The sequence below is a fragment of the Geotrypetes seraphini genome, chromosome 2 (assembly GCF_902459505.1).
Source record: "Geotrypetes seraphini chromosome 2, aGeoSer1.1, whole genome shotgun sequence".
Lineage (NCBI taxonomy): Eukaryota > Metazoa > Chordata > Amphibia > Gymnophiona > Dermophiidae > Geotrypetes > Geotrypetes seraphini.
The window spans coordinates 141,578,119-141,602,442 of NC_047085.1; the positions used below are offsets into that span (position 1 = coordinate 141,578,119).

General features: G+C 41.5%; 1 protein-coding gene across 4 annotated transcripts in view; it reads right to left on the reverse strand.

The window, feature by feature from the left end:
* The window catches only part of GATA6 (GATA binding protein 6), an 80,588-nt gene extending 56,930 nt beyond the window's left edge, over positions 1-23,658 (reverse strand). Inside the window, exons 1-3 of one of the 4 annotated variants that reach the window (XM_033933902.1) lie at positions 23,640-23,658; positions 14,128-15,004; positions 4,452-4,618 (exon numbers count right to left, since the gene is read on the reverse strand). In XM_033933902.1, coding sequence (XP_033789793.1) covers positions 4,452-4,618; positions 14,128-14,959 — 999 coding nt within the window. In that variant the 5' untranslated portion in view covers positions 14,960-15,004; positions 23,640-23,658. Of the gene's footprint in view, positions 1-4,451; positions 4,619-14,127; positions 15,005-15,552; positions 15,683-15,723; positions 16,000-16,625; positions 16,714-23,639 lie in introns of those variants that run through there. The other 3 variants (XM_033933904.1, XM_033933900.1, XM_033933901.1) reach the window with 3 other exon arrangements.
* Positions 23,659-24,324: the final 666 nt, after the last annotated feature.

Consider the following 24,324-nt stretch of genomic DNA (forward strand, 5'->3'; position numbering starts at 1 on the left):
CATGGGAACAGCATCAAAATTTAGCCCCCCCCCCTCCCCCTCCTCCCCCCCTCCCCCGATGTTCAATGCTAATGCTATGCAAATATTATGTGCTCTTTGAAACTGAAAGTATGGGAAGTAATGTGCCTAGCTGATGTGCAAAAGAGTTTTTTATCAAGCACAGCTTTTCTGTGCATGCCCAGGCAAACCAGGACGTGAAGAACACATCGTCACTGCTCTTCTGTGCCTTTAAATCAGTGGTCTCAAGCTCAAACCCTTTCCAGGGCCACATTTTGGATTTGTAAGTACTTGGAGAGCCTCAGAAAAAAATAGTTAATGTCTTATTAAAGAAATGACAATTTGCATGAGGCAAACTCTTTATAGTTTATAAAATATTTTCTTTTGGCTTAATCATAATAATAATATTGTAATTTATAGCTAAAGAGACATATGATCAAGAAACTGTTTTATTTTACTTTTGTGATTATGATAAACATACCGAGGGCCTCAAAATAGTACCTGGCGGGCCGCACGTTTGAGATCACTGCTTTAAATATAAGCTTTTCAAAAAATGTTTTTCACTTGGAAGGCTTATATTTAAGCACTGAAAATAGGCACCAATGTGTGCTTTCACTTTCAGGTGCGCTCAGAGCCGCACACATTTGGTTTTTTTCACTCCCAACACTTTAGAGCCGGGCTGCTCAATTCCGGTCCTCGAGATCTACTGGCAGGCCAGGTTTTCAGGATCTCCACAATGAACATGCATGAGAGAGATTTGCATACCAAGAAGGCAGTGCAGGCAAATCTCTCTCATGCATGTTCATTGTGGAGATCCTGAAAACCTGGCCTGCCAGTAGATCTCGAGGACCGGAATTGGGCAGCCCTGCTTTAGAGGTTTACACGGGCTTCCTTCTGCTTCTGAAATAAATAAAAACCAGCAGATTTTAAGCTGGAAAAAAAAAAATTTAGAAATTCTCTCTTCAAACACCTTGACGGCAGCTCAGAGCTGATGTTAGGCTTCCAGCGGTAGGGGCAGGGTAGCGAGGGTGGTTGGCACCTGGGGTGTTGGCACCCGGCATCACCACGCCGCGTACCCCCCCACTCTTCCCCGCCACTTGTGTGCCCGCCTCCAGTGTACCTCACTGGCTCAAGCATCTTCCACCTGCTGCTCACGCTAGCCTTGTCTCCCTTCTGACGTCACATCCTGGTCCTGTCAGAAGGCAGCCGAGGCAGGCGCGAGTAGGGTTACCAGATTTTCCGTTCAGAAAATCCGGACACCTTAGACCCGCCCCCCCCCCCTAGTCCTGCCCCCAATCCTGCCTTAGCCATTCCCCCTGGTGCCTGCTCTGGTCGGGCAGGAGGGCATCAACGCATGCGACGTGATGATGCCGCGCGCACGCGGGTGATATCATCACATTGCCCTCCTGCCTGATGGCAATTTTGAGGGAGGCTTTTCAAAATCCAGACAAAGTGCCGGGTTTTGAAAAGCCATCTGGACCCCCGGACACGTCCTCAAAAGGAGGACATGTCCAGGGAATCCGGACGTCTGGTAACCCTAGGCGTGAGCAGCACCGGCAAACATTTCAAGAGGAATGGGGGGGGGGGATGAAGAGGTGTCGGCGTCCCCCCTCAAGATGGTGCCCAGGGCGGTCTGCCCCACCTCACCCCCCTTACCACGTCATTGAATAGAAAATTACTTTGTTTACATCGGTTCGACCAAATTTAAACTACAATTTGTGCTCATCTTTGGCATGGTCATTGTTTCATGCACTGTAGCCCTCTGAACAGTCTGTGCAGATTATCATCGGTGCTAGCTCAGTGCTGATTGGCTCAAGTGCCGGTGTCAGCTTCTGAGCATCAGCCTATCAGTGCACAGTCTGGTCATCCTAGGCCCCAATACCCAAAGCTCCGGCACTAAAGTGAAAATCGCCCACACTACAGGAAGAGCGCAGAAAAACAGTCCTCCAGTGCTCACAGCTAATGGCATTCAAATTGCAAGCACGCTGTGAGACCGAAAGTGAGGAGGAGGTACATGCCTACCACAAGCACACAAGAGTTTCATAGTAAGCATAGCTCTTGTGTGCATGCCCAGGCAAACCCTGAAGTGAAGCACACCTTGGTGCCATTCTTCTGCACCTTTAAATATAAGCTTTTCAGTTGTTGGGGGGGGGGGGGAAAGTCGCTTGAAATGCTAATATTTAAACACAGAAACAGATGTCATTGGGTGCTTTCACTTTTGGATTTGCTCAGACTCATACACAATTGGCTTTTGTTTTGTTTCCAATACCAGCACTAATAGGCTTGCAAGGGCTTCCATCCATGTCTGAGAGAAATCAAAACCAGAAGATTTTAAACTGAAAATCCGCGGTAGGTTTCCAGTGGTAGGGTTTGTATGTGCACTGTTCTGTGAGCATTGGGAAGTGCAAATGACCTCATTAACATCCGTTTGACTACATTTAGGGGTCCTTTTACTAAGGCGTACTAGTGCGTCTTAGCGCATGCTAAAAATTAGCGCGCACTAAATGCTAAGGCATGCTAACGTGTCCATAGGATATAATGGACGCATTCGCACACATTAGCATTTAGCGCGTACTAAGATGCACTAGCGCGCCTTAGTAAAAGGACCCCTTAAATATAATTAGCGGCCATCTTTGACAAGCATGTTGTTTCCTGTGCTAAAGTTCTCCGAGCATTAGGTTCTGCATGAAATCTCAGTCCAACATCCGAGTATCCAATCACTCAATTTAGCTCAATTTCCGTATCTCCCAGGCCAAATAAAAGTTAAGATGAATTTAAGTTAAGTATGAAATTTGTTATTTAAATAATATATTATATATTTATATTTTGGATACTGAAGATGAATGGTCACAATATTTTAAAGGAGAAAAAATAATAAATAATGCATTTATAAAAAGTAAAAATGAATTAAGGCCGGTGAGGAATAGTTTACACCAGGGGTGCCCAATAGGTTGATCGCGATCGACCGGTAGATCGCCAAGGCAAAGTAAGTCGATCACGGAGCCCATGCCGGGCTCTGTGATAGACTCACGTTGCCTTCATAATCTACCGGGCGATCAGCCTTCCTCTCCCCGATGTCAATTCTGCCGTCGGAGAGGAAGTTCCAGGCCAGTCAATTGCTGCCTGGCTGGCCTGGAACTTCCTCTCTGACGGCAGAATTGACGTCGGGGAGAGAAATGCTGGTCGGCACGATGCAGGGAAGCAGGGAGAGCTTGGGGCAGCGGTGGCTTTGGGGCCTGTTCTCCGATGGCGGTGGCAGTGGCTTGGGGGAGGGCAGGGAGAAATAAAGAAAGGGGGCATCAAGAGAGAAAAAAGAAAGGGAGGCAGGGAGAAATAAAGGGCAGGGAGAGAGGAAGAAAAAGATGGGGGAGGGAATGAGGTCTGGAGAAGAGGAAGCATACAGGCTGAAAGAAGGGAAGAAATATTGGATGCACAGTCAGAAGAAGAAAGTGCAACCAGAGACTCATGAAATCACCAGACAACAAAGGTAGGAAAAATGATTTTATTTTCAATTTAGTGATCAAAATGTGGCCATTTTGAGAATTTATATCTTCTGTCTATATTTTGCACTATGGCCCCCTTTTACTAAACCGCAATAGCGGTTTTTAGCGCAGGGAGCCTATGAGCATTGAGAGCAGCACAGGGTATTCAGTGCAGCTCCCTGGCTAAAAACTGCTATCGCAGTTTAGTAAAAAGGGAGGGGGGTATATTTATCTATTTTTGTATGGTTGTTACTGAGGTGACAGTGCATAGAGTCATCTGCCTTGACCTCTTTGAAAAAAACCCGGAATATAAATCATAATTAACATTTTCTATGCATACAGTGTGCTTTGTGTTTTTTTAAAATTTTATTGTTGGTAGATCATTTTGACTTGGTCATTTTAAAAGTAACTCGAAAGGTCAGAAAGTGTGGGCACCCCTATTTTACACTGTAATTCCCACCAGATACAAATTTATTATCAAGGGTGGAGGAGGTGTTTGAGGCCTTTTTTCTATACAAGAATATATATTGGCATAATTATAGTTTGATTCCATAAAACAAAACAAAATTGAGCTAAATTCAGTGATTGGATACTCGGATGTTGGACTGAGAATTCATGCATGATACCATACGGGTAATTGAATGTGTTCATAAATTTGTGAGACCATCTATAGTGAGAGCATTAGGTTCTGAGCATCAGTCCCCTAGATCTTTTCATCTTTATCTTTCTCTCTTTATCAGGAAGGTGAGGTGGTCAATACAGAACCAAAATTACAGGATTCATAACTCCATAGGGTGGAAAATCAGGACCGTCTGGTAAGAACCTGTGTGGCAAAAAACTAGAGCCAGGCTGGAAGAGAAGAGGAGGAGGAGAGAAGACACTGTGTCACCTCCTCCACTCCTGAGTGACAACTAAATTTGGGAAGGGAAGAGGATCATTTTCAGGGGATCAACCCCCTCCCCCGGCACTCACCACTCTCTTGGGGGGCTTGATGAGGGGTCTGGTCAGGCCATTCATCTTGCTGTAGAGCCCACAGGCGTTGCAAAGGTAGTGGCCGGTGCCATCCCGTCTCCACATTGGGGTCTGGATGGAGCCACAATTGACACATTCCCTGCTCTCTGACAGATCATCCAGCAAGTCTAGACAGTAGAACAAGAGCAAAGCTGTGACATTCTTTTTTTTTTAATTTTGTAAATCTTTATTCATTTTAAAGCCAAAAATAAGTGCAACATATTATACAGTCATTTACACTTTAACAGCACTTAAATTCACTCAGAATTATATTCTGTGCCAAATACATATATCATCCCCCCTTCTACTTATCCAAAAATTTGCACTCAAAACTAAAAAAAAAAAAAAATCTTCCCACTCACCCTGGACGTGTATTATCAAAAGGGGAAAATCAACAATCTATAATGTTCTCACATACTTTGGCATTGCTATTGAGGACTCTTCTGCTTCCCACCCCTTCTCCTTGTTACCAACCCCATGCCTAGGCAGACGCTCCACAGGTCTGTAGGTCACCCAACAGCCAGACCAGCACTGCTTGCTCCTTCTGGGTGAGACCCCGTTTGAGACTGTATATGAGATCTGGTTTCAAGTTCACCTCATTCTTGTCAAGGCCTGATTGCTCATTCCCTTTCTGTCAACCTGTGCTCTTCTTCCTGCTGCTGCCTGCTTTTCTCCAGTAACCCACACATGAAACATAAGTTTATAATTCCCCCCCCCAACAAAAAAAAACCCCAACATAGAAAAGATTGTGAATAACTATAATTAGTTACCCTTCTATCAACTGCTTTTCAGCTTAGGTGTGTATTTTTTTTAACTTTATTTAGTTTTTAATGCCAATAAAAAGTAACATAGTAACATAGTAACATAATAGATGATGGCAGATAAAGACCCGAATGGTCCATCCAGTCTGCCCAACCTGATTAAATTTTTTTTTTTTTTTTTTTTTAATTTTTTCTTCTTAGTTATTTCTGGGCAAGAATCCAAAGCTTTACCCGGAACTGTGTTTGGGTTCCAACTGCCGAAATCTCTGTTAAGACTTATTCCAGCCCATCTACACCCTCCCAGCCATTGAAGCTCTCCCCTGCCCATCCTCCACCAAAGGGCCATACACAGACACAGACCGTGCAAGTCTGCCCAGTAACTGGCCTAGTTCAATATTTAATATTATTTTCTGAATCTAAATCTTCTGTGTTCATCCCACGCTTCTTTGAACTCAGTCACAGTTTTACTCTCCACAATACAATACAATTTATATGCAAATAATGATAATCAACCAAGCACTTATAATCAATCAGTATCTATACAAAAGATAAAAATTCCCTCCCCCATCCATCATTACCATCAGGAATAATACCAAAACAAAAGATATACCCCCCTCCGGCTCCCACCCCCCTGGATGTATGAGTGAAAAACAACGGAAAATAAAAGATAAAGGACAACTATAGCAAATCTACAAAAGACGTCAAAGGACCCCAAACTAATTTGAATATCTTATTATGCCCCAGCATGTCAGCATTCATTTTCTCATATTTATAAGTTAAACATAAGCTCGCCCACCAAAAAGGAAAACTAAGATGATCCCAATTCTTCCAATTGCGAGTAATCATTTGCATGGCTATCCCGGTGTTTTGTTTTCTAATCGTGTCCAGTAGTTAGGAATGCTGCTGTTCTGATGCGGACAGATTTAAAAACATTCAGAAATGTAGCTTTGTGTCTGTTGTATGTTAAGAGTCTGTCACTTAAATTTGCTTAACTGTTCTTCCTCACTCGATCACCTATCCATCTGTATAATAGCAGAGACCAAGGAGAGCATGTATTATTCAGGCCTTCTCTCAGCATTGTGAGGGGTTTTGTTTATTTGTGTTTTTTTTTTTTTACTTTTCCTAAATATCTTAACTGTATGTAGCATTTATATATATATATTCCTTTGTAAAACAGTTTGATACCAAATTAATTCACTAGTATGAAAGTAAAAGTGAACAAGTGGTACATACTGCGGGCTCCTTTTGCTAAGCGGCGGTAGCGTTTTGAGCGCGCTGCCCCCCCACGCTACGCGGAAAAACTAATGCCAGCTCAATGGAGGAGTTAGCGTCTAGCGCGCGGCATTGCTTCGCACGCTAAAACTGCTAGCGCAGCTTCGTAAAAGGAGCCCTGTATCTTTCTTCTGGGCTAACATTAATTTCTTTAAAATAGAGAGTCCAATTATTGCTCTGCCTTATTAAAGTAAGACAGGTTGTTTGACTCACAAACATATAGATGGGCCACTGAAAAGATTAGACCAACCAAAAAGAGAATGATGCGGAGCCATGAAGCTTACAAGTTATTCCACACTTTTCTTGACACTTTTCGTTTCGTTTCATATCATTGAAACAAAAAGTGTCACGAAAAATGTGAGTTTCATGACTCCACGTCGTTCTCTTCTTGGTTGGGTTGAGAACTTTTCAGGCCCCTGTACATCCTGCTGAGCCCTTATTAATCCAAAAAAAGTTAGTCCCAGAGTTAGGCTTCCATAACTTCCCAAAGTTTTAATTTAGTACCATGACTAGAACTAAACTGATCACCCATCGGTGTTGTTAAAATATTGTTATTCTAATCATATCTCCTCTAGAAATACTGACAAGTGCGATAAGGAATGCAAACAGATAGTTCTATGTCTGCAGCAGAAAGAAAATCTTAAATGGCATCCTCCAATTTGGGCAAAAAATAAATTCTAGATTTTTGGAAGACTTACCATGAAATTCTGGGCAACCTTTGTAATGATGGGTGTTTCATAACATGGCTGCTAACATGGCATGTATGGCATGGCTGCTAACATGGCATGTATGAGTTCTCATAATTATCTGTAAACACATGTAATAATAACTAATGTGTATATGTTAACTATAAAACAATCAGACATTCCTTTACCAAGTAAATTGGAAAAAAATCGGCAACATGTGTGTGAGCCGGGGTAAATGTGCTGTTTTCTAAATGGAAGAGAAATTAATATTTTTTTAAAAAAAAATTTGAAGACTACGAAAGACATGCAAGATTAATCTGAAACAAGAAAGCTCTACAAGTCAATTTATTTACGACTTTAGCTGCAGTAATAAATTACAGGTGTTCTGCTATGATCACTGATATCTGCAGTGATTAAGAATCCTAAGTGAAAACTTCTGACGTCCAATCTCCTTTTGACCTTTTAATTCATTTTGGCATGCGGCGTCACCGTTAAAATCCAATGACAAAGAAATGTTCCTTTTAAAGTCAGGTTTTGGGACACAGAAACAGCAAATGACCTAGATTTCACCCAAAAGAAGTCAGGGGAAAATTTAACAAATATGTTTCTGCACCACCGGTTCTGCGTCAGCCTATTGCCAGTTTAAGAAACGATTCTTTTAACTTTATGTTTGACATTTAAAAACTGTTATACATTGCAGTCAAGCAGGATCTCGATAAAAATAATTTGCTGTACATATAACGCTTGGGAAATTATAATAATGAGGGAATGGAACTATCGGAACCCTTTTGTCTCTAGAGAATAAAAAGAATCCAGTCCAATTCAGAATGTTTTATGAAAAAAATCCCAAAGAAAAATTTTATTTTCCGTTTTTTTTTTTCTGTCCCCGACAACTTAGTATCCATGTACAGATCTAGAAAATCAGGAAATCGTTATTAATTGTATTCTGATTTTTAAATATATGTATGTGAAAACTTTATTCTGTGTTCAACTTTCATGATTTTTCTTCTATATTCAAAATTAATAAAGATATAGGGCTCCTTTTACGAAGGCGCGTTAGCGGTTTAACGCACGTAATAGTGCGCGCTAAACCGCCGGCCACGCTAGCCGCTACCGCCTCCTCTTGAGCAGGCGGTAGTTTTTCAGCTAGCGCGGGGGGGGTTAGCGCGTGATGAAAAGTCGCGTGCGTTAAACCCGCTACCTCGCCTTCGTAAAAGGAGCCCATAGACTGAAAAGAAAGACGGAAGCCCAGAATCTAAAAGAGACGGAAGTCCTATAATTAACAAGTCATATGGTGAGTGATTTTGCCCGGAAAACCAGTTGTAAGGGTAAATGTAACAATGCACTATTAATTAAAAAAAACCCAAAACAAAACAAAAAACTTAAACTTAAAGATGCAGGTCAAGTTTTGTTACTTTTTTTTTAACTAGTTGTGCTTTTTCAGCTTGAATCAGCAGTCCAGCCTATATTTATCTACCTAGATTGTTAATGTGTTTCATAAATAAAAATGCTATAGAAATGTGCATAGTAATGTATTTAACTTGGTTTGGGGCCCATTGGCATCTTTTATTGCTTCTATATAGTTGTCATTTCTCTTTAATTTTTGTCTGATTTCCTTATACATCCAAGGTGGGAATGTATTACTACTTTAAATAAGAGTGTGTTATTGGAAGGATAATTGCATTTATATTATTGATTAAGTAAAGGGGTGGGGGAAAAGATTACTTTTGAAAATTTGTAAGTTCAAAGTATTTTTCTTGATTTGTTATACGTTCAGATTCATATGTATTGCACTGTTAATACTTGAAAATCAATAAAGATGTATTAAAAAAAATGCTATAAAATAATAATATGAAAATATACCGGAAAAGGGAAGAAATCGTGGCTGTCAACCAACTTCATGTGTAAGGGTTTTGTTGTTGTTTTGTTTGTTTTTTAAATTAACTTCCTTGTCACAACACACCTTTATGGAAGCCTAAAACATGAAATTATCTGGACTGGGCAGTTTTGAAAGAGGCAATGTACTTGCAAGATTTATTTGTCTTTACAGCTGTTTCTAAAACAGATTATTTTCCATCCTTGAAATATGTAAGATTTCCAGGACACTGATGTATCAGTGGAATTGTACACCCAGTTCCCAATCCTCAGTGTAAATTTCACCTAGTAATAACTTAATATAAGGAACTTAACTCCTTAAATGTTGAAAAGTTTTCCACCTTCTTGAATGGAATTATAAAAGCCTTAAACCAGGGGTGTCAAAGTCCCTCCTCGAGGGCCGCAATCCAGTCAGGTTTCCAGGATTTCCTCAATGAATATGCACGAGATCTATTAGCATACAATAAAAGCAGTGCATGCAAATAGATCTCATGCATATTCATTGGGGACATCCTGAAAACCCGACTGGATTGCGGCCCTCGAGGAGGGACTTTGACACCCCTGCCTTACACAAGCATAACGATATGAAATTACATTTTTCCAAAGCTCCGCCTATTATATTTAAAATAAATCACGGAACTAGCCTGCAAATTCAAAGGGGATCTGTCTTGAAGGGCTCTTTCCCCCACCCCCCTCTAAAAATAATAGCAGCAGATTGTCATATACAGATCCCCATTTCTTTCTAGTACTGTGGAAGACTGTTAACGCCCCCCACTCCCCTGATTCTATGCAGATTCCAGTGATTTTCACAATCTGCAATAAAAGATACCTGTAGCTCTGCCCAAGTGTTATTTAAATCCTGATAACATCGGTTCCTTGATATTATAGTAACCTGAACTATTTCTAGCTGATTGACAACTGTCTGCATAGAAAATGTCAGCGAACACATTTCTATTCTATTCTACCAGGGGCCGCTGAAAAATTCTCAGCTCAACCAAGACGAGAATAATGCGGAGCATGAAATTTACAAGTTATCCCATACTTTCGTGACACTTTTCATATCATTATAGTCATATCGTTCATATTGTTTCACATATTATTCATTATATTTCATTTCATATCATTGAAATGAAAAGTGTGTAATAACTTATAAGTTTCATGGCTTCACTTCATTCTCTTCTGGGTTGGTTGAGAACTTTTCAGCAGCCCCTCCTATATTCCACCTCTATCCCATAGGGTTCAGTGCGGACTACAATCAAGGTGAACTTCAACCTACCCAGAAGCTATTTTCAGTCTAGGAAAATGTAAAAGGTTTGTTTCCATAAATCTTTATTCATTTTCAAACTTACAATAAGTGTGTCACTATGTTAAGATAGATTAACAATAAATATTTCACTTAATAATCATCAATAGTACAAATGATATGCTATTATCTCCCACCCTTCCCACCCTTTCCTATTATATAATCAAAATAATGTAAAAGGTTTGGAATTTCGTGTTGTAATGAGAATTTTCAAACTGTTAACTCCTTAAAATAAATAGGGGATAAACGATATTTTCATACAGTAGGTTTTCTTTCAGTGTGTGAGTTGCGTAAAAGGGAACCTGAGGCGACATGTGCTCAGCCTAATTTTGCATGCTCCCCTAAATATGTAAAACTATTTGTTTTGATGAGGAGAACTAAGTATTTTGGTTTCTAATGCTTTTCTTTTTCAAATGAAAACTGTGGCAGTTAAAACTGTAAGATATTTGTATTTCCATTAAAATGAAAGCATTCCAACCATGGGTAAATAAACAGTGTTGATGGAGACAGTCACATAGATTAAAACCAAATTGCTCATGAAATTCTGTAAGATCTTGGTCAAATCATTAACAACACAATCTCTGACATGTGTCTTAGAGCAAGGGGGGTTCGGAACCAAAGAAGCCACCACGGTTCAAATACCACTGATACTCTGTGTGACTTTGGACAAGTCCCTTCACTCTCCATTCTCCCTGCCCTGGGGATATAAAAATGTCGACTCTGCCTTAAGCTACTGAAAAAGCCGGAGTGGAAAAAAAACAAAAAAAAAATCAGACATCAAGTTGTAACCTCTAGATTTTAAACTGTTGTATCAAAATGAATCAGCGCTGCCTACAGCCTGGTCTTGCTCTGAGACAAACCGGGCAAAAAGCTCCGAGCCTTAGCTTCTCCACAATCCCTCACGCCCTCTCTTTCTCAGAGTATTTTTAATAAATAGTTTTTGTTGGGGGGGGGGGGGTCCTGAAATGAATGTTTCTAGCGTGTTTCTATGCAACAGTAGCTTTATTTTCTGTTTAGAAGATGTCTATCCCTGAACTATCGTCTATATCAGACTAAAAAAAGTCAATTTGATTCATTTTGTAGAGTTTTGTGGGTTGTTGTTTTTTTTTAATAAAACCATCTCTTTTCGAGAACTTCTTGTGTGCGTGCTAATTTCAGATTAGATAAGGAACGTCAAAAGTAAAGCAAGCAGACGCCATATCCTAATGAAAAGAATTATATAAATACAAATTATTATTCAGGCACATTTCCTGTTTCTAAAATACAGGAACCGATTCTAAAGTCAACAATATTTCCCTTTCATCCCGCATCACTGTCTGAATAGTCACGGATGCTGGACTTTACCTTATGTTTCTCTACCTATGCCATCACTAAATAATAGATCTTCCTTCACTATCTGTTGTTTAGTCAACATAAACAAGGTTAGGCTTAAAATAGCTGTAGCCTGTCATTAAGGGACACCGCTGGGCCCGGATCACCGATCCCTACCTCTGTGGATGTAGCAGGTGCTCGAGCCCTCACAATACGGAGAAAACTTCTTCAATCTGTCAAAGAAGGGGAGTCCTTTGTTTTGCATTTATCACCCATAATCGTTAGAAAAGTGCAAAATCAATCACTAAAAGACCTAGGATTTTCAAGGACAGATGGAATCCTTAACCACCTGAAATATCCCCAGTTAAATTAAGGATGGTTTGAAAAGTTTGGTGGAAAGGCAATATAAACAAGACAGTCTCCGTGAGGGCTATACAGTTAGTCCAGCGAGTTTCCAAGGGTTTTTGGGGAGTTTTTTTTCCAAAAGCTATTTTTCCTATAACATACATAGTAACATAGTAGATGACGGCAGATAAAGACCCGAATGGTCCATCCAGTCTGCTCAACCTGATTTAATTTAAATTTTTTAATTTTTTTTCTTCTTAGCTATTTCTGGGCAAGAATCCAAAGCTTTACCCGGTACTGTGTTTGGGTTCCAACTGCCGAAATCTCTGATAAGACTTACTCCAGCCCATCTATACTCTCCCAGCCATTGAAGCCCTCCCCAACCCATCCTCGACCAAACGGCCATATACAGACACAGAACGTGCAAGTCTGACCAGTACTGGCCTTAGTTCAATATTTAATATTATTTTCTGATTCTAAATCCTCTGTGTTTATCCCACGCTTCTTTGAATTCAGTCACAGTTTTACTCTCCACCACCTCTCTCGGGAGTGCAAATAAAAAATAAAAACAAAATGGAAGCTAACTGGATTAAGTGTATAGCCCTCGACGGAGACTAACTTGCTTAGCTTGCTTTTTTACTAAACTTTTCAAACCACCCTGTCGTGTGGCTGCCATGTCAGTCGACGTGCCACGTGTAAAATAAAGGTTAGCAAATAACTTGTAGGCCACATTTTAGTTTGTACTGGATTGAGTCTGTAGGTTCGAGATCATTTTGCCAAGGGTTTGCCTTCGTTTTCAAACTTTTTTCCATTGACCTAATAAAGCCTCCAAAGCAACTTTTTCTTTCTAATTTATCTTTGGGAAATTTTTTACCAGGGTTCAGTTTCCGGTGGAAGTGTGAACCAAGTTTCAAGTTTATTTTAAAATTTGATTGATCGCCTAATCATAGATTCGAGGCGATGCACAATTCTAAAAACAGTTTATGGCAATGTACAGGGAAACAAAAATTAATAGACCAAAGACATGACTTAGAACCAATAATGTAGGGATGGAAATATAATAATTGAAGGCAAATGAGATAATCAAGGAAAACTAGAAAAGGAGGGGGTTTGGGGTGTCTCCTGGTTAAACTCTACCTGTAGGCCTGACAGGCATAAATATAATTAGAAATGTACCTGTCGGTTTGTTATCTGAATTTTGTTTCCCTGGCAGAAACTTTTTGATACTTTTATCTCTGCAAATTAAGTTTCAAGTTGACTGACATTCTGGAAAGTTGAAATCAAGACCCACATTCAAATTACGCATTGTATTTGCCCTAATTTAAATTTCTTAGCCTTACTGCTATTACCGTGCACATCCATGTAATACTATCTCTGCCCCTAGCGGCCTCACTATCTGATTTTGTACCTGGAGCAACAGTGTCAAGTGAACTGCCCAGGGTCACAAGGAGGCTACAGTGGGTGCTTTAGGGCAGGGAGTTATGGGATTAAAGCAACCTCAAAGAGCGGGCTTGTAGTCTGGACTTGAATACTACCAGGGATGGGACTTGACTAGGGACTCAGGCATAGGGAGTTAGCGGTGGAGGAGAAGGGCACAGATGAGAGAGACTTGCACAATGAACGGAGTTCCTGGGAAGGAGAGGTGAAGGCATTTGTAGGGCAACACGACGAGTGTGAACCATTTATGTCTTGTTGAAGTCTATCGGTTATTTAAGAATGAGGGTCCTGCACGCTAGCGACCTTTCAGACCCTTATAATAAAGCCTTATTCACAATCTATGGTTTCCTATCGGTTTGTGTCCGTGGCAGAACAATTACTTGGAAGTATAAGGTTTATTAAACAATGGTTAGGCCAATCGTTTGTAGAGTCCAACATGAACCTCTTGCTAACAGGTATTCTTACCTGCTACTTTGAGGGTACGCATTCTCCCTATGAAACCTCTCCATTTGGTTTATCAGTATTAAGCTGATTTCAAGACACCATTCAAAGCCTGCCACCCTTTATGTTTTCATACAGGCTGTATTATAACGCAATCCTCTTGCGATTTGATTTTAGAGACCAGGTTGCAGTGTTTTGGGTCTTACCTGCACTGGGCCCTCGCACCGGTATGGGAGCAGCTCTGCTCTGGAGACTGTGGAGCATGGAGTTCTCGAAAGGTCCCGGAGCCCAGGCTGTCGTAAGTTGGGGTCCCATATATGATGTGTACGGGCTAGGGTAAGATCCATTGAAAGACCTAGCCAGAGGGTTATACTGGTCTCTCGCGTTTACATTCAGACTGTTGCTGTAGCCCCCATCTCTGGAGGTCCCATTGGACATAGGCGGGCTTGGGGAGTAGGGAAATCTGCTGGAAGCATGGGGGCTGCTACTGCCGTAAGAATGGCTCTCGGAGACGGGCTGTGACCAGACAGGGTGACTGGGCTGAGAAGCGCCGCTGGTCGGGTGGTAAGAGATGTTGGAGAGCATCGATCCGACCCTGGTCGTAGGCACGTAGACGGGAGAAGTGGCCGCGGAGTGCATGAAGCTGGGGGCAGATCCATCATAGGCGGCCGGTCCTTGGCTCGCAGAGATCGCCAAGGTCGGATACATTTCCTCGGGCTGCTCGCAGAAGGGGCTCAGCCTGGAGCCTCGGCCGGACGCGATCAGTTTGCCCGTCTGGTCCAGATCCGCGAAAAGAAGGACGTCTTCCGAGCTGGCCAAGGCTGCCGAGGGGAAAGAGCCAAAGCGGAGGTGAGAGGCTGGCGTGCTGCCCCCTGCTGGACGCTGGCTTCCCGCGACGTCAAGCAGAAGAGGCTTGGAAGAGCCCCGGGGGGAGGGAGAGGAGGAACAGGAGCTGTCCTTGGCCGGGAAGGAGAAGGAGCCCGGGCCGCTGGGGGGGAACCTCTGCACCAGAAAGCAGCTGGCTTCATTCAGGTCCATCCAGGTCGAGGGCTCTCGGGAAGTGACAGCAGACTGGCCTTTGTCCTAGATGGAGACATCCCCCACCACCACCCCCACCCAGGAAAAGAAAGAAAAACAACATTAGCAAATGTTCTGTTTTAAGAGACTCTCTGATTCGTTTTGATTAAGACTTATCTAAAGACAGGGAGTTTTAATTAGTGACGTCTCCCCATTTTAAAACGGACAATAGGGAGACAACAGCAAAAGGTCATTAACAGCCTTTGGATCAACGGCCTAACAATGGGAGGTCTCTCTCTCGTCCTTCTCTTATCTATGCTAAACATTATGAGACAGTAAACAAAATCAGATCAACAGAGCACATTTAAACCTTTCTTTTTTCTTTTTTTTTTAACATGACTTCGATTTTGATGTGCTCCCGATAAGTTTATTGCACGTTTGGAAAACGGGTGAATTCATCGGGCTATGGAATGTTTTCGTTCCCATGGCTGAATTCACTTAGGAGTGAGTTTTCGATTAGTAAAACCAAACTTTGAGTTTTCGATTAGTAAGACCAAGCTTTGAGTTTTCGATTAGTAAAACCAAGCTTTGAGTTTTTGATTAGCAAAACCAACCTTGACACTCCCGTGGAACAAATCCAATATTGCCTGTAGGCGCTGGTTTCCACGCAAACCTTCTCCTGCTCATTCCCCCCAAGGTTGATGCGAAAGTCACACACCACAAAACTTAACACATCTCAACTGGGAGGGAGCGGGGGAAGGAGGAAAAAAAAAAAAAAGGTGTACCTTTCGGAGGAAGCCCGTGCCAGTCTGCACCATTTACCGAGGGCCTCCCAGAGTTTACATTCAGTTGCAAGTCCAAACCACTGACTAACACACCTTGGAAATGGCATCAATCCACTATCAACATCATCAGCCCTGAGAGCTGGGGGAATACATTAGGGCTGAATGGAAGAAAAAAAGGGGTGTGGGGGCGGGGGGGGGACCCATTAAAAAAATAACCATCAGATCTCACACTTGATTTTCTGTTTGTCGTACTCTAGTAAGGAAACTAAAAAAAAACAACTCCCCCCCCCCAAAGACAGAAATCAAATCCCTGAAAGCAGCGAATCTGCCTCAGAAACTTTTGACAGCAAGGGAGGGGGGGGGGGAGAGAAAAAACCAACCTCAAAGCCGTGCCCTCCTTTTCCTATCAGTGTCGCCCAGCTCTGTTAAGAGATAACTGCATTAAAAATTAGTAGCAGACCCAGCAAGGGGGGTTTGAGATAGGCGCGCAACCCCCCTTCCCCCCTCCCCCCGTCTCCCTGTCTCTGGCCCAAATGACTGCTAGATAAGGCTAGCTCAGATAAGCGCTTCAAACGGGACCTAAGCCAAAGTCTGCGCTCCTCTCTGCTTTTTCACTCCCCCCCCCCCACCCCGGTTGTCCGCCCATTTCGAGAGGAAAAAGCAAAGAAAGAAAGAAAAAGAGAGAGAGACACACACACATGAGAACGTGGGGGGGGGGGAATCCAACCTATCGCTGCTGTTGCTTTGCCATTGGGGCTTTTGCTTGATGGCTGCTGGCTTTAGATTGAGAGGAGAGAACCCAGGGGACTCGGCAAAAAGGCTGTAATGTGCTTGGAGAAGGTAGGAGGCGTCTCATACAGCCCTGCAGGGGGGGGGGGGGGAAACAACAACCAAGCACCTACCGCAGCTCCTGATTGGATTCATTGAGCCCTAAATAAACACGGATCCTCAACAGGGGTGCCGGTCCTACCAGTCACAACGGTTTTGTATACCACGGAGGGAACAAACAGAGAGGGGGGGGAGGGAGGGAGGGAAAGACATGAGGGAGGAGAGGGGCGGGAGCGCTAGAAAGGCAAACACTGCCTGCCACTCTCCGCTTGAGCTGTAAATCGGCAAAAATGCACGTTCAGATCTGGAAGTCTATGTGCCTACAAGTGTGTATTTAGAAAACAAGACCACGACGTTCAAATAGAATTTAAAGAAATCCTCAGTTTAAAAGGCACCGCTCTACAGTCTCTAAAAATGTTCTAGGAGGTGTAGGTTTTTTTTTTAAATAGCAAGTATCCTTATATACAGCAATTATCAGTCAGAGCAGGCAGTTTTGTAGTGAACTCATTACATTTGTAATCAGAAAGTGAAGTTTCAAGTTTTAGTTTAGTTTGATGAAGGCTTATTTAGTTTTACTAAGCCAGGTACAAAATTGGTAAAAGTATAAACACATATTTAAACATACAATTTAAAATAATGGGTTAGACAAATAGACTTACAGACCCACGACTACACAAGGTAAGAGGGATCAGAACTACAATTCAGGGTTTTAAAGTACAGAGGGGAACCATGAATGGAAAGAACAATAGGGAGGGAAAAGTGCAATCAAAGAAGAAAACTAATATAAAATTTAAGCACTATTTATTAGTAATATTGGGGGATGGGGAAAGGGAGGAGGGAGTGTCCGGAGGTACTTTATGGTGTTTGTATTGTGGTGATAATTGATTGTTGATTTCTTTGAATTTATATATCTACAATGTATTAACTGAGTTGAGATGATATTCTTTGTAAAACTTTTGTTATGTATATTTATTTTTAAAACTTAATAAAAATTATTGAACATTAAAATAGCAGGTATCCTTATTTGAAGAACTGATCCTTTCTCGAAAGGAATAAAACCCAAAAAAATCTGAATGAACTCTATGAATATTAGCATGATTCGATATCTGTTTGTAACCAATGTGTCTTCCTAGTAGATAGCATCAGGTCATTTGGAAAAAGTCCAAAGTGACAGAGGAGCAATCACCAAAAGTATTTCCCACTTTTGTGGGTGAAAGGACAAGCCCTGAAAGTTGGGCCCTGCCTTGGAGTTTCAGGTCAAGTCACAGACCACAAACTCTGAAGTGGGGGTCTCTTCTCCGAGCTGGGTGGTTATCTCGCTGGAGTACCAGCTCAGATAGCGGGGTCCTTAGCAGCAAAATGACTGGAATTTAAAAATAACCTGGTCTCCCCCCTTCCCTGAAGAGGTTATCAGCTGGGCATCTGTCATCACCAGGTTGTACGGAAAGAGACTGTTCGGTGTGGCGTTTCTGGGACGAAGCTTACGCTTGTGTCACCATCCCCGCAAAGAGCAGAAATAACTCCATCCGACAGGGGGAGGGGGAAAAAAAAATCCCGATCACAAGTGTCAAATACTGTAGATTTATTGTTTGCCGGGACTCTTTTTCAGACAAAGGTGAGTGGAAAATTGAGTTTTGTTTCCATTCCAGAGTGGAATATAGAATGCAGTGAGTTATTTTGTTGTTCAAAAGAGGAATGGAGACAGAAAAAATAAAAACAGGCTAAAAATGCAGTTCCTGATTTTTCTCATTACCGATTACAATGCATCAAGGGCAGTTTCTTTGTTTCACTTTTAGTGAAAACTAAACCTGGCTTTTCACCAAAATGTAAAGCTATCTATTGAAAATGTAAAGCTAGCTATCCTCTTCATAACCCCTAGTTTCTTATTATGTCCTTCCCTCATTTATTGAATTACCTGTAAACCGTGTCGAGCTCTATCTTTATGGAGATGGTGCGGTATACAAACTTAAGGTTTAGTTTAGTTTAAACAGAGAATTTTTTCTCTGAATTCTATACGTAAATCATCAAAGATTCTTTTCTGCACAGTTTATCATTGTTTTTATTTTTTTAAGTCAATTTGGAGGAAAAACAATTGTTCAAAAATGAATGGTTTTGACGTCTTTTCAGTGATTTACTATCATTTATTTCATGGTACTTTGACAGCGAAATGGGGAGAATAGGCCTTCACATGTCACTTGTGCATCCTAGGCTTTCTTCAATAAAAATCTACAACGCATTAGAGAGACATCTACCGCCGAGAGCACATTAAAAAAACGCTAAAAGGCATATGGTATCATTACGGCGGTCAATAAGTCACAGGAAAACTAGCTCGATCTGTCTCCGTCCGCCCTATGAATTCTTACAGCTTTTATTGCGCAATTTGGCATGTGTTCTTAAAATATCACATGGCTCGTAGATATCTTATTAGGTATTCGTGCCTTGTTTTAAAATGTGCATATCTATATAAGTTGTTGTCTATACGAATTAGATTAATTGTAGTTGACTGAAAATTCGTGATTTTTTTTTTTTTTTTGGACAAAGGCTCACTAGGGCCTTAATGCGCAGAATAGCATGCGCTAAAATGCCGTGCGTGCTAGCCGCTACCACCTCCTTTTGAGCGGGCGGTAGATTTTTGGCTGGCGCGCGTTATGGCTCGTGCTAATCCGGTGCGTGCGGTAAAACCCATAGCGCACCTTTGTAAAAGGAGCCTATAGTTTATCTATTTTATATATCAGAGATAGATATATAGATAGATAAGGGATGTATGTGTAATATAAAAATCTTATTATGCACATATGCTTTTAGAATTACATAAATTCCGGGAAGGAAGGAAAGGGGAGGTTCCCACAGCCCATTTCACCGGTAGAAGTAGCTCGGAGGGGGTCTACAGCAGGGAGATGCAGGCACGCAGAAGCAGGGGTCTTGTTTGAAGTCCTGCTGACCTGCATTTTACCTCCAGATCCCCAAACTTTGTCAGCACTGATTAGCTGTCTGTTTACTTAATAGGCAAACCACAAACAAGACAAAAATGGCATTTTATTTTTACCAATGGCCACCATGGGAAAAAGATGACTTTACAGGCAATAAGTACCTTTCTGTCAGACCGCTCACTAATTCCTCTAGAATCCGTAATTTAATTCCCACTTTTTCCGCATTGAACTGTGATGTGATTTAACCGAGTGATGAATTGTGCCCTCTTTTTTTTTTTCTCTCAGAGAAGCTGGAAGGGAATGCTGTGGCGCGGAACACATTAGATCTGGAATCGTTTCGTTCCTGTCCCTCCGAAATTGTAGTATTTAATAAACTGATATGGACGGGGATTGGTGGTGGTGGGGAAGGGGGGAGGGGTGGAAAGGGAGATCGAAGGCTGTGGAATAAAATAAGCACTCAAAGGTACTTGTCTGGGTTTTAAGGTGCTCATTAAATAACAGTTATTTAATAGAACGAATTCCAGTATTTTTGTTAAGTATAATGCAAACGAATGAGCAGCTAAATCTATTATTTTTGTACATATGTCTCCGTAAATTTCTGTGAACGTATTTGCAATTTTATTTTTCGGCTAGTTATTTTTTCATTGTGGATTTCATTCTACATTAATTAAAATTTACACTTATTCCCTCTTGAAATCCCTGGATAAGGTGCTAATTCTTTTTCAAATGATAAGCCAGTTTAAATGTTACAGCTTTCAGTGGGATATACCGAATTCCATTTTTCCCTTAAACTAACATCCACAATGCATGGAAAGAGCAGTATAGGGAGTTCTAGAGCAGTAAGTTCTCTTGCATCTGCTACAAAACCGTATCTGGTATGTCACCAGACTATCTTTACCCCCACTTCAACCTGAACTATAATAATAAGAGCTCTCGCAGAATAACTATGTTCGCTTTTCCCTCACTGAAATCGTGTCATCTTAAAAGATTCCTCGAACGAACCTTCTCTTTTCAAGCGGCCAAACTAAATTCATGGCTCGCCCAAATTATACTTGACGCCTCTTCATACCTCCACTTTAGAAAAAAGCTCAAAACTCTACTTTTCAATGGACCAAATCCTTAATGCTCCCCACTTCCGCCTTAACGTTCCCCTTCTCCACATTAGAAAACAGATCAAAAACTCTTCTTTGCAACAGATCAAATCCTTAACCCTCCCCTCCCCCTCCTCAACGCTTCCCACCTTTTCCTTTACTTTTTCCCCACCCTTCCAAGATTGTTGCTCCCCCCTCTCATCTAATATGCTTTGTTCCCCCTTCTCATAAATCCAATTGTATTCTCTTACAGTATATACTGTATGTGCTCTGTATTAGCCCTTCCCTCACCTAAATTGTCAATGTAAACTAGTTTTGACCTTTCGATTGCCTTGCTATGTTCTTCTTTTTTCAATCGCACTGTATGTAATTCATCTATTTGTTGTGAACCGCCTAGAACTCCCTGGGTATGGCGGTATACAAAAAAAAAAATTATTATTATTATTATGACACTATGAGCTCCTTTTGCGAAGGTGCGCTAGCGTTTTTAGTGCGCGCGCAAGATTAGCGTGCGTTAACTGAAAAACTACCGCCTGCTTAAAGGGAGGCGTTAGCGGCGAGTGCGCGGGGCATTTTAGCGCGTGTTAAGCACGCTAAAAACGCGAGCACACCTTTGTAAAAGGTGCCCCCGTGCTTTCAATCCTACAAACGTGCTACCCGCTTTTAACATATAGCCTACGAGGGGGCCGCTGAAAAGTTCTCAGCCCAACCGAGAAGAGAATGACGTAGAGCCATGAAACTTGCAAGTTACTCCACACTTTTCTTGACACTTTTCGATTCGATGATATGAAGTGAAACGAAAAGGGTGGAATAACTTGTAAGTTTCATTCTCTTCTCGGTTGGGCTGAGAACTTTTCAGCGGCCCCTCGTACGACCCCTTTGAAAAAATAAAATGGGGATGGGGGAAACCCCCCCCCCCTTTAAATGATGTTCCCCATTTATCCGGCGAATAATTCACTTCTGTTCTTTCCTTATTTATTTCTTCATGCTTATAGAAACCAAATGTATCTCTTTTTTTTTTTTTTTTTGTTCAATGTAGGGCTCCTTTTACTAAGCTGCGCTAGGGCATTAACACGCTGAGTAGCGCACGCTACAATGCCACGCACGCTAGACGCTAACGCCAGCATTGAGCTGGTGTTAGTTCTAGCCATGTAGTGCATGGTAATATCCTGCGTGCGCTAAAAACGCTAGAGCACCTTAGTAAAAAAAAGCCCTTAGTTTTTCTGACAGTGACAGTGTTTATTAATTGCACAGAATCTATGGCATTTGGGCTCTTCTTACCCTTAGAATAAGCAGGAAAGGTCACCCACATGGTGGCTTTAATAGTAAAGGGACAGCAGGGCATTCTTCTCCATGCTGTGTTTATGTAACTTAATGTACTTTATACATTGCTGACAAGCTAAGGCCAGACAGATAAGCCTGGCAGTTGCTACAGTCTCCTCGTGCAGTTTTTTTTATTTTTTTTTTCCTGTTGTCTTTTATAAATGTGGTGGTGTTGTTATCAAGGTCGCACAATGTTATTAAGTTATTTCCACTCCGTGCTCGACTGTTGTTTTGCTAAACTACAACGGATTGGATTTGCACACGTATTTCACACATCTGATGTTGAAGGAATTTCTACAACTTTAATCTTATAGGCTGCCTGAATTTATGCTCCACAAAGTTTTACGGTATGTTTACTGTAGCTGATAAATTCTTGTATTCTTAACTTTGACTTCATAACTTCTAAAATGATACCCATTAATAGGCATATGCCAGTATGAAAATGTAAGTTCCCCTCCGCACATCTGCAGCGTGGTGAACTTAAAAACGCGATGCTGCTTGAATTTGCACTAATGCAAATTCTAGTGCCACGGGATGGGATTTAACAATCTGGGGATTATTTACTAATGCGTGTTGTTCTGGGCACTACATAATTCACGTCGCCCCTAGTGCTAAATTGCCCTGTTCTGTACAGGCAAGGATAATTTAGCAGCACGTTAAAAGTTACGATCTGGCGCTACATGAATGCGGCACAGAGCGGTTCAGGTGCTTTATAAAATATGTCAAAAAGTAGGGGACGAAAAGTAACAAGCAGTTCTGAGACCCTCCACGCCGAAGTTTGCTGATATGATAGAATGGCACGGCGCACTTTAGAGCATCGCCTTTAATGTGTGACAGTCAGTCACAATTCTAACTCCCTTCGTGGGTTCCTTGAAAAAGTTCCACGAAATGTGGTCCACGTCGGGACTCGTGAGACTATACGAGCTAAGTCACAAGCCCTTTTGCAAAAAAATATTTTGCAAATGCTTATTTATTCATCAATTGAAACTTTCTTCAAATGATATTAAGTATTTATATATCATTCCATACACAGTGACTGGGTGGTGGATCCGGCTGTTGGGACCTCGGTCCTAGGCTGAATTACACAATTCTGAGTGTATGTAATTTTAAGGTCAAACTTTATTGGAGACCATTTGCGTTTAGCTTTATAAAATAGGTTCTTACACTGTCAAAAAAAAAAAAAAAAAGCCAGCATCAGTTCTCCATCACAGAAGAGGAAAGACATGAGCAAATGTATTCCCGCCCACCCCCCCCCCCCCCCCCCGCACAGGTCAAAATAATCATCTTGATATGGTCAGTTTTGTAAGGTGGCCATTAGAGTTTGGAAAAAAAAAAAGTAACGGTCAATAACTTAATCGGGGTTTGGGGTGTTTTTTTTTTTTGTACTAAAGATTAGCACCCATTTTATTCCTAAGGGACCTGCTGCAGATAACTTGCTCTAATCTTTTTAGTAAAATTCTCTTTGGGCACGGAGACGCCTTTGTTCTGCAATGGCACTCAATTCTGGTTCTTTGGCAGAGCTAAACATTTCATAAATAATATTATGCAAAACCACTGCTTGCTCTGCCCTGTTTTACAGATCGGCGTTCATTAAAATGTTCCCTTAATTTCTTATGCCTAATATTGAATCGACTTGCAAGGCAAGCATTCACCAATTTCAGGCTAATCTGTGTTAGCTTCTGGTCAATTGTTACAAAGGAGTTAGCCAAGTAGTAACTTCATAAACGAACCCCCTTGTACTTACATATTATGGTCAAAGATGCTTTATTTGCAAGATGTTTCTTTAATCCAACTTTCCTAAATCTACAGAAAATCCCCAAAGAGAAGTCCTTAAAATGAATGCTTCCAAGGGATCACCTGCAAAAAAATGAGAACCTGAATAAATTCATGGAAACCGTTCTGAGCTTCCCTGGGAGAACGGCATAGAAAATTGAATAAATAAATAAATGAAATAGTTGGGAAAGGCCAAGCTTAAAACTTATATTTACCTACATTACATGTAGCATTTGAAGCAAAGCGGTATTTGACCCATTTAATTTTCTTCCTTTCGTTGAAACTTTTGCAACCTAAACCATACCGATAAAACAAATTTTTACTCCACCATAGGTCCGTCCTAATGCATCCCAGTGCACTGTGAATTGTCTAGGATGCTGGGACAGTGCAACAAGGGTCTCTTGCTCCAGGGAGACTTGACTGTCACCTGCAGCAATCTCATACATGAGTTCTTCAGCTCTTTGTTGCATCACAACACACAGTTGTCTTCACCCCTTTTTTTTTTTTCTTATCAGGCAACTGTACTCAGCTATTTCCAAAACTGTAGCCTCTTCTTTACTGATTTCTACATACAAGCCTATGAGACTCATGCATTTTACCCTGCTCAGTACTACCTAGTGCTGGTGCTGCCAGGGTCTGCTGAAAAGTTCTCAGCC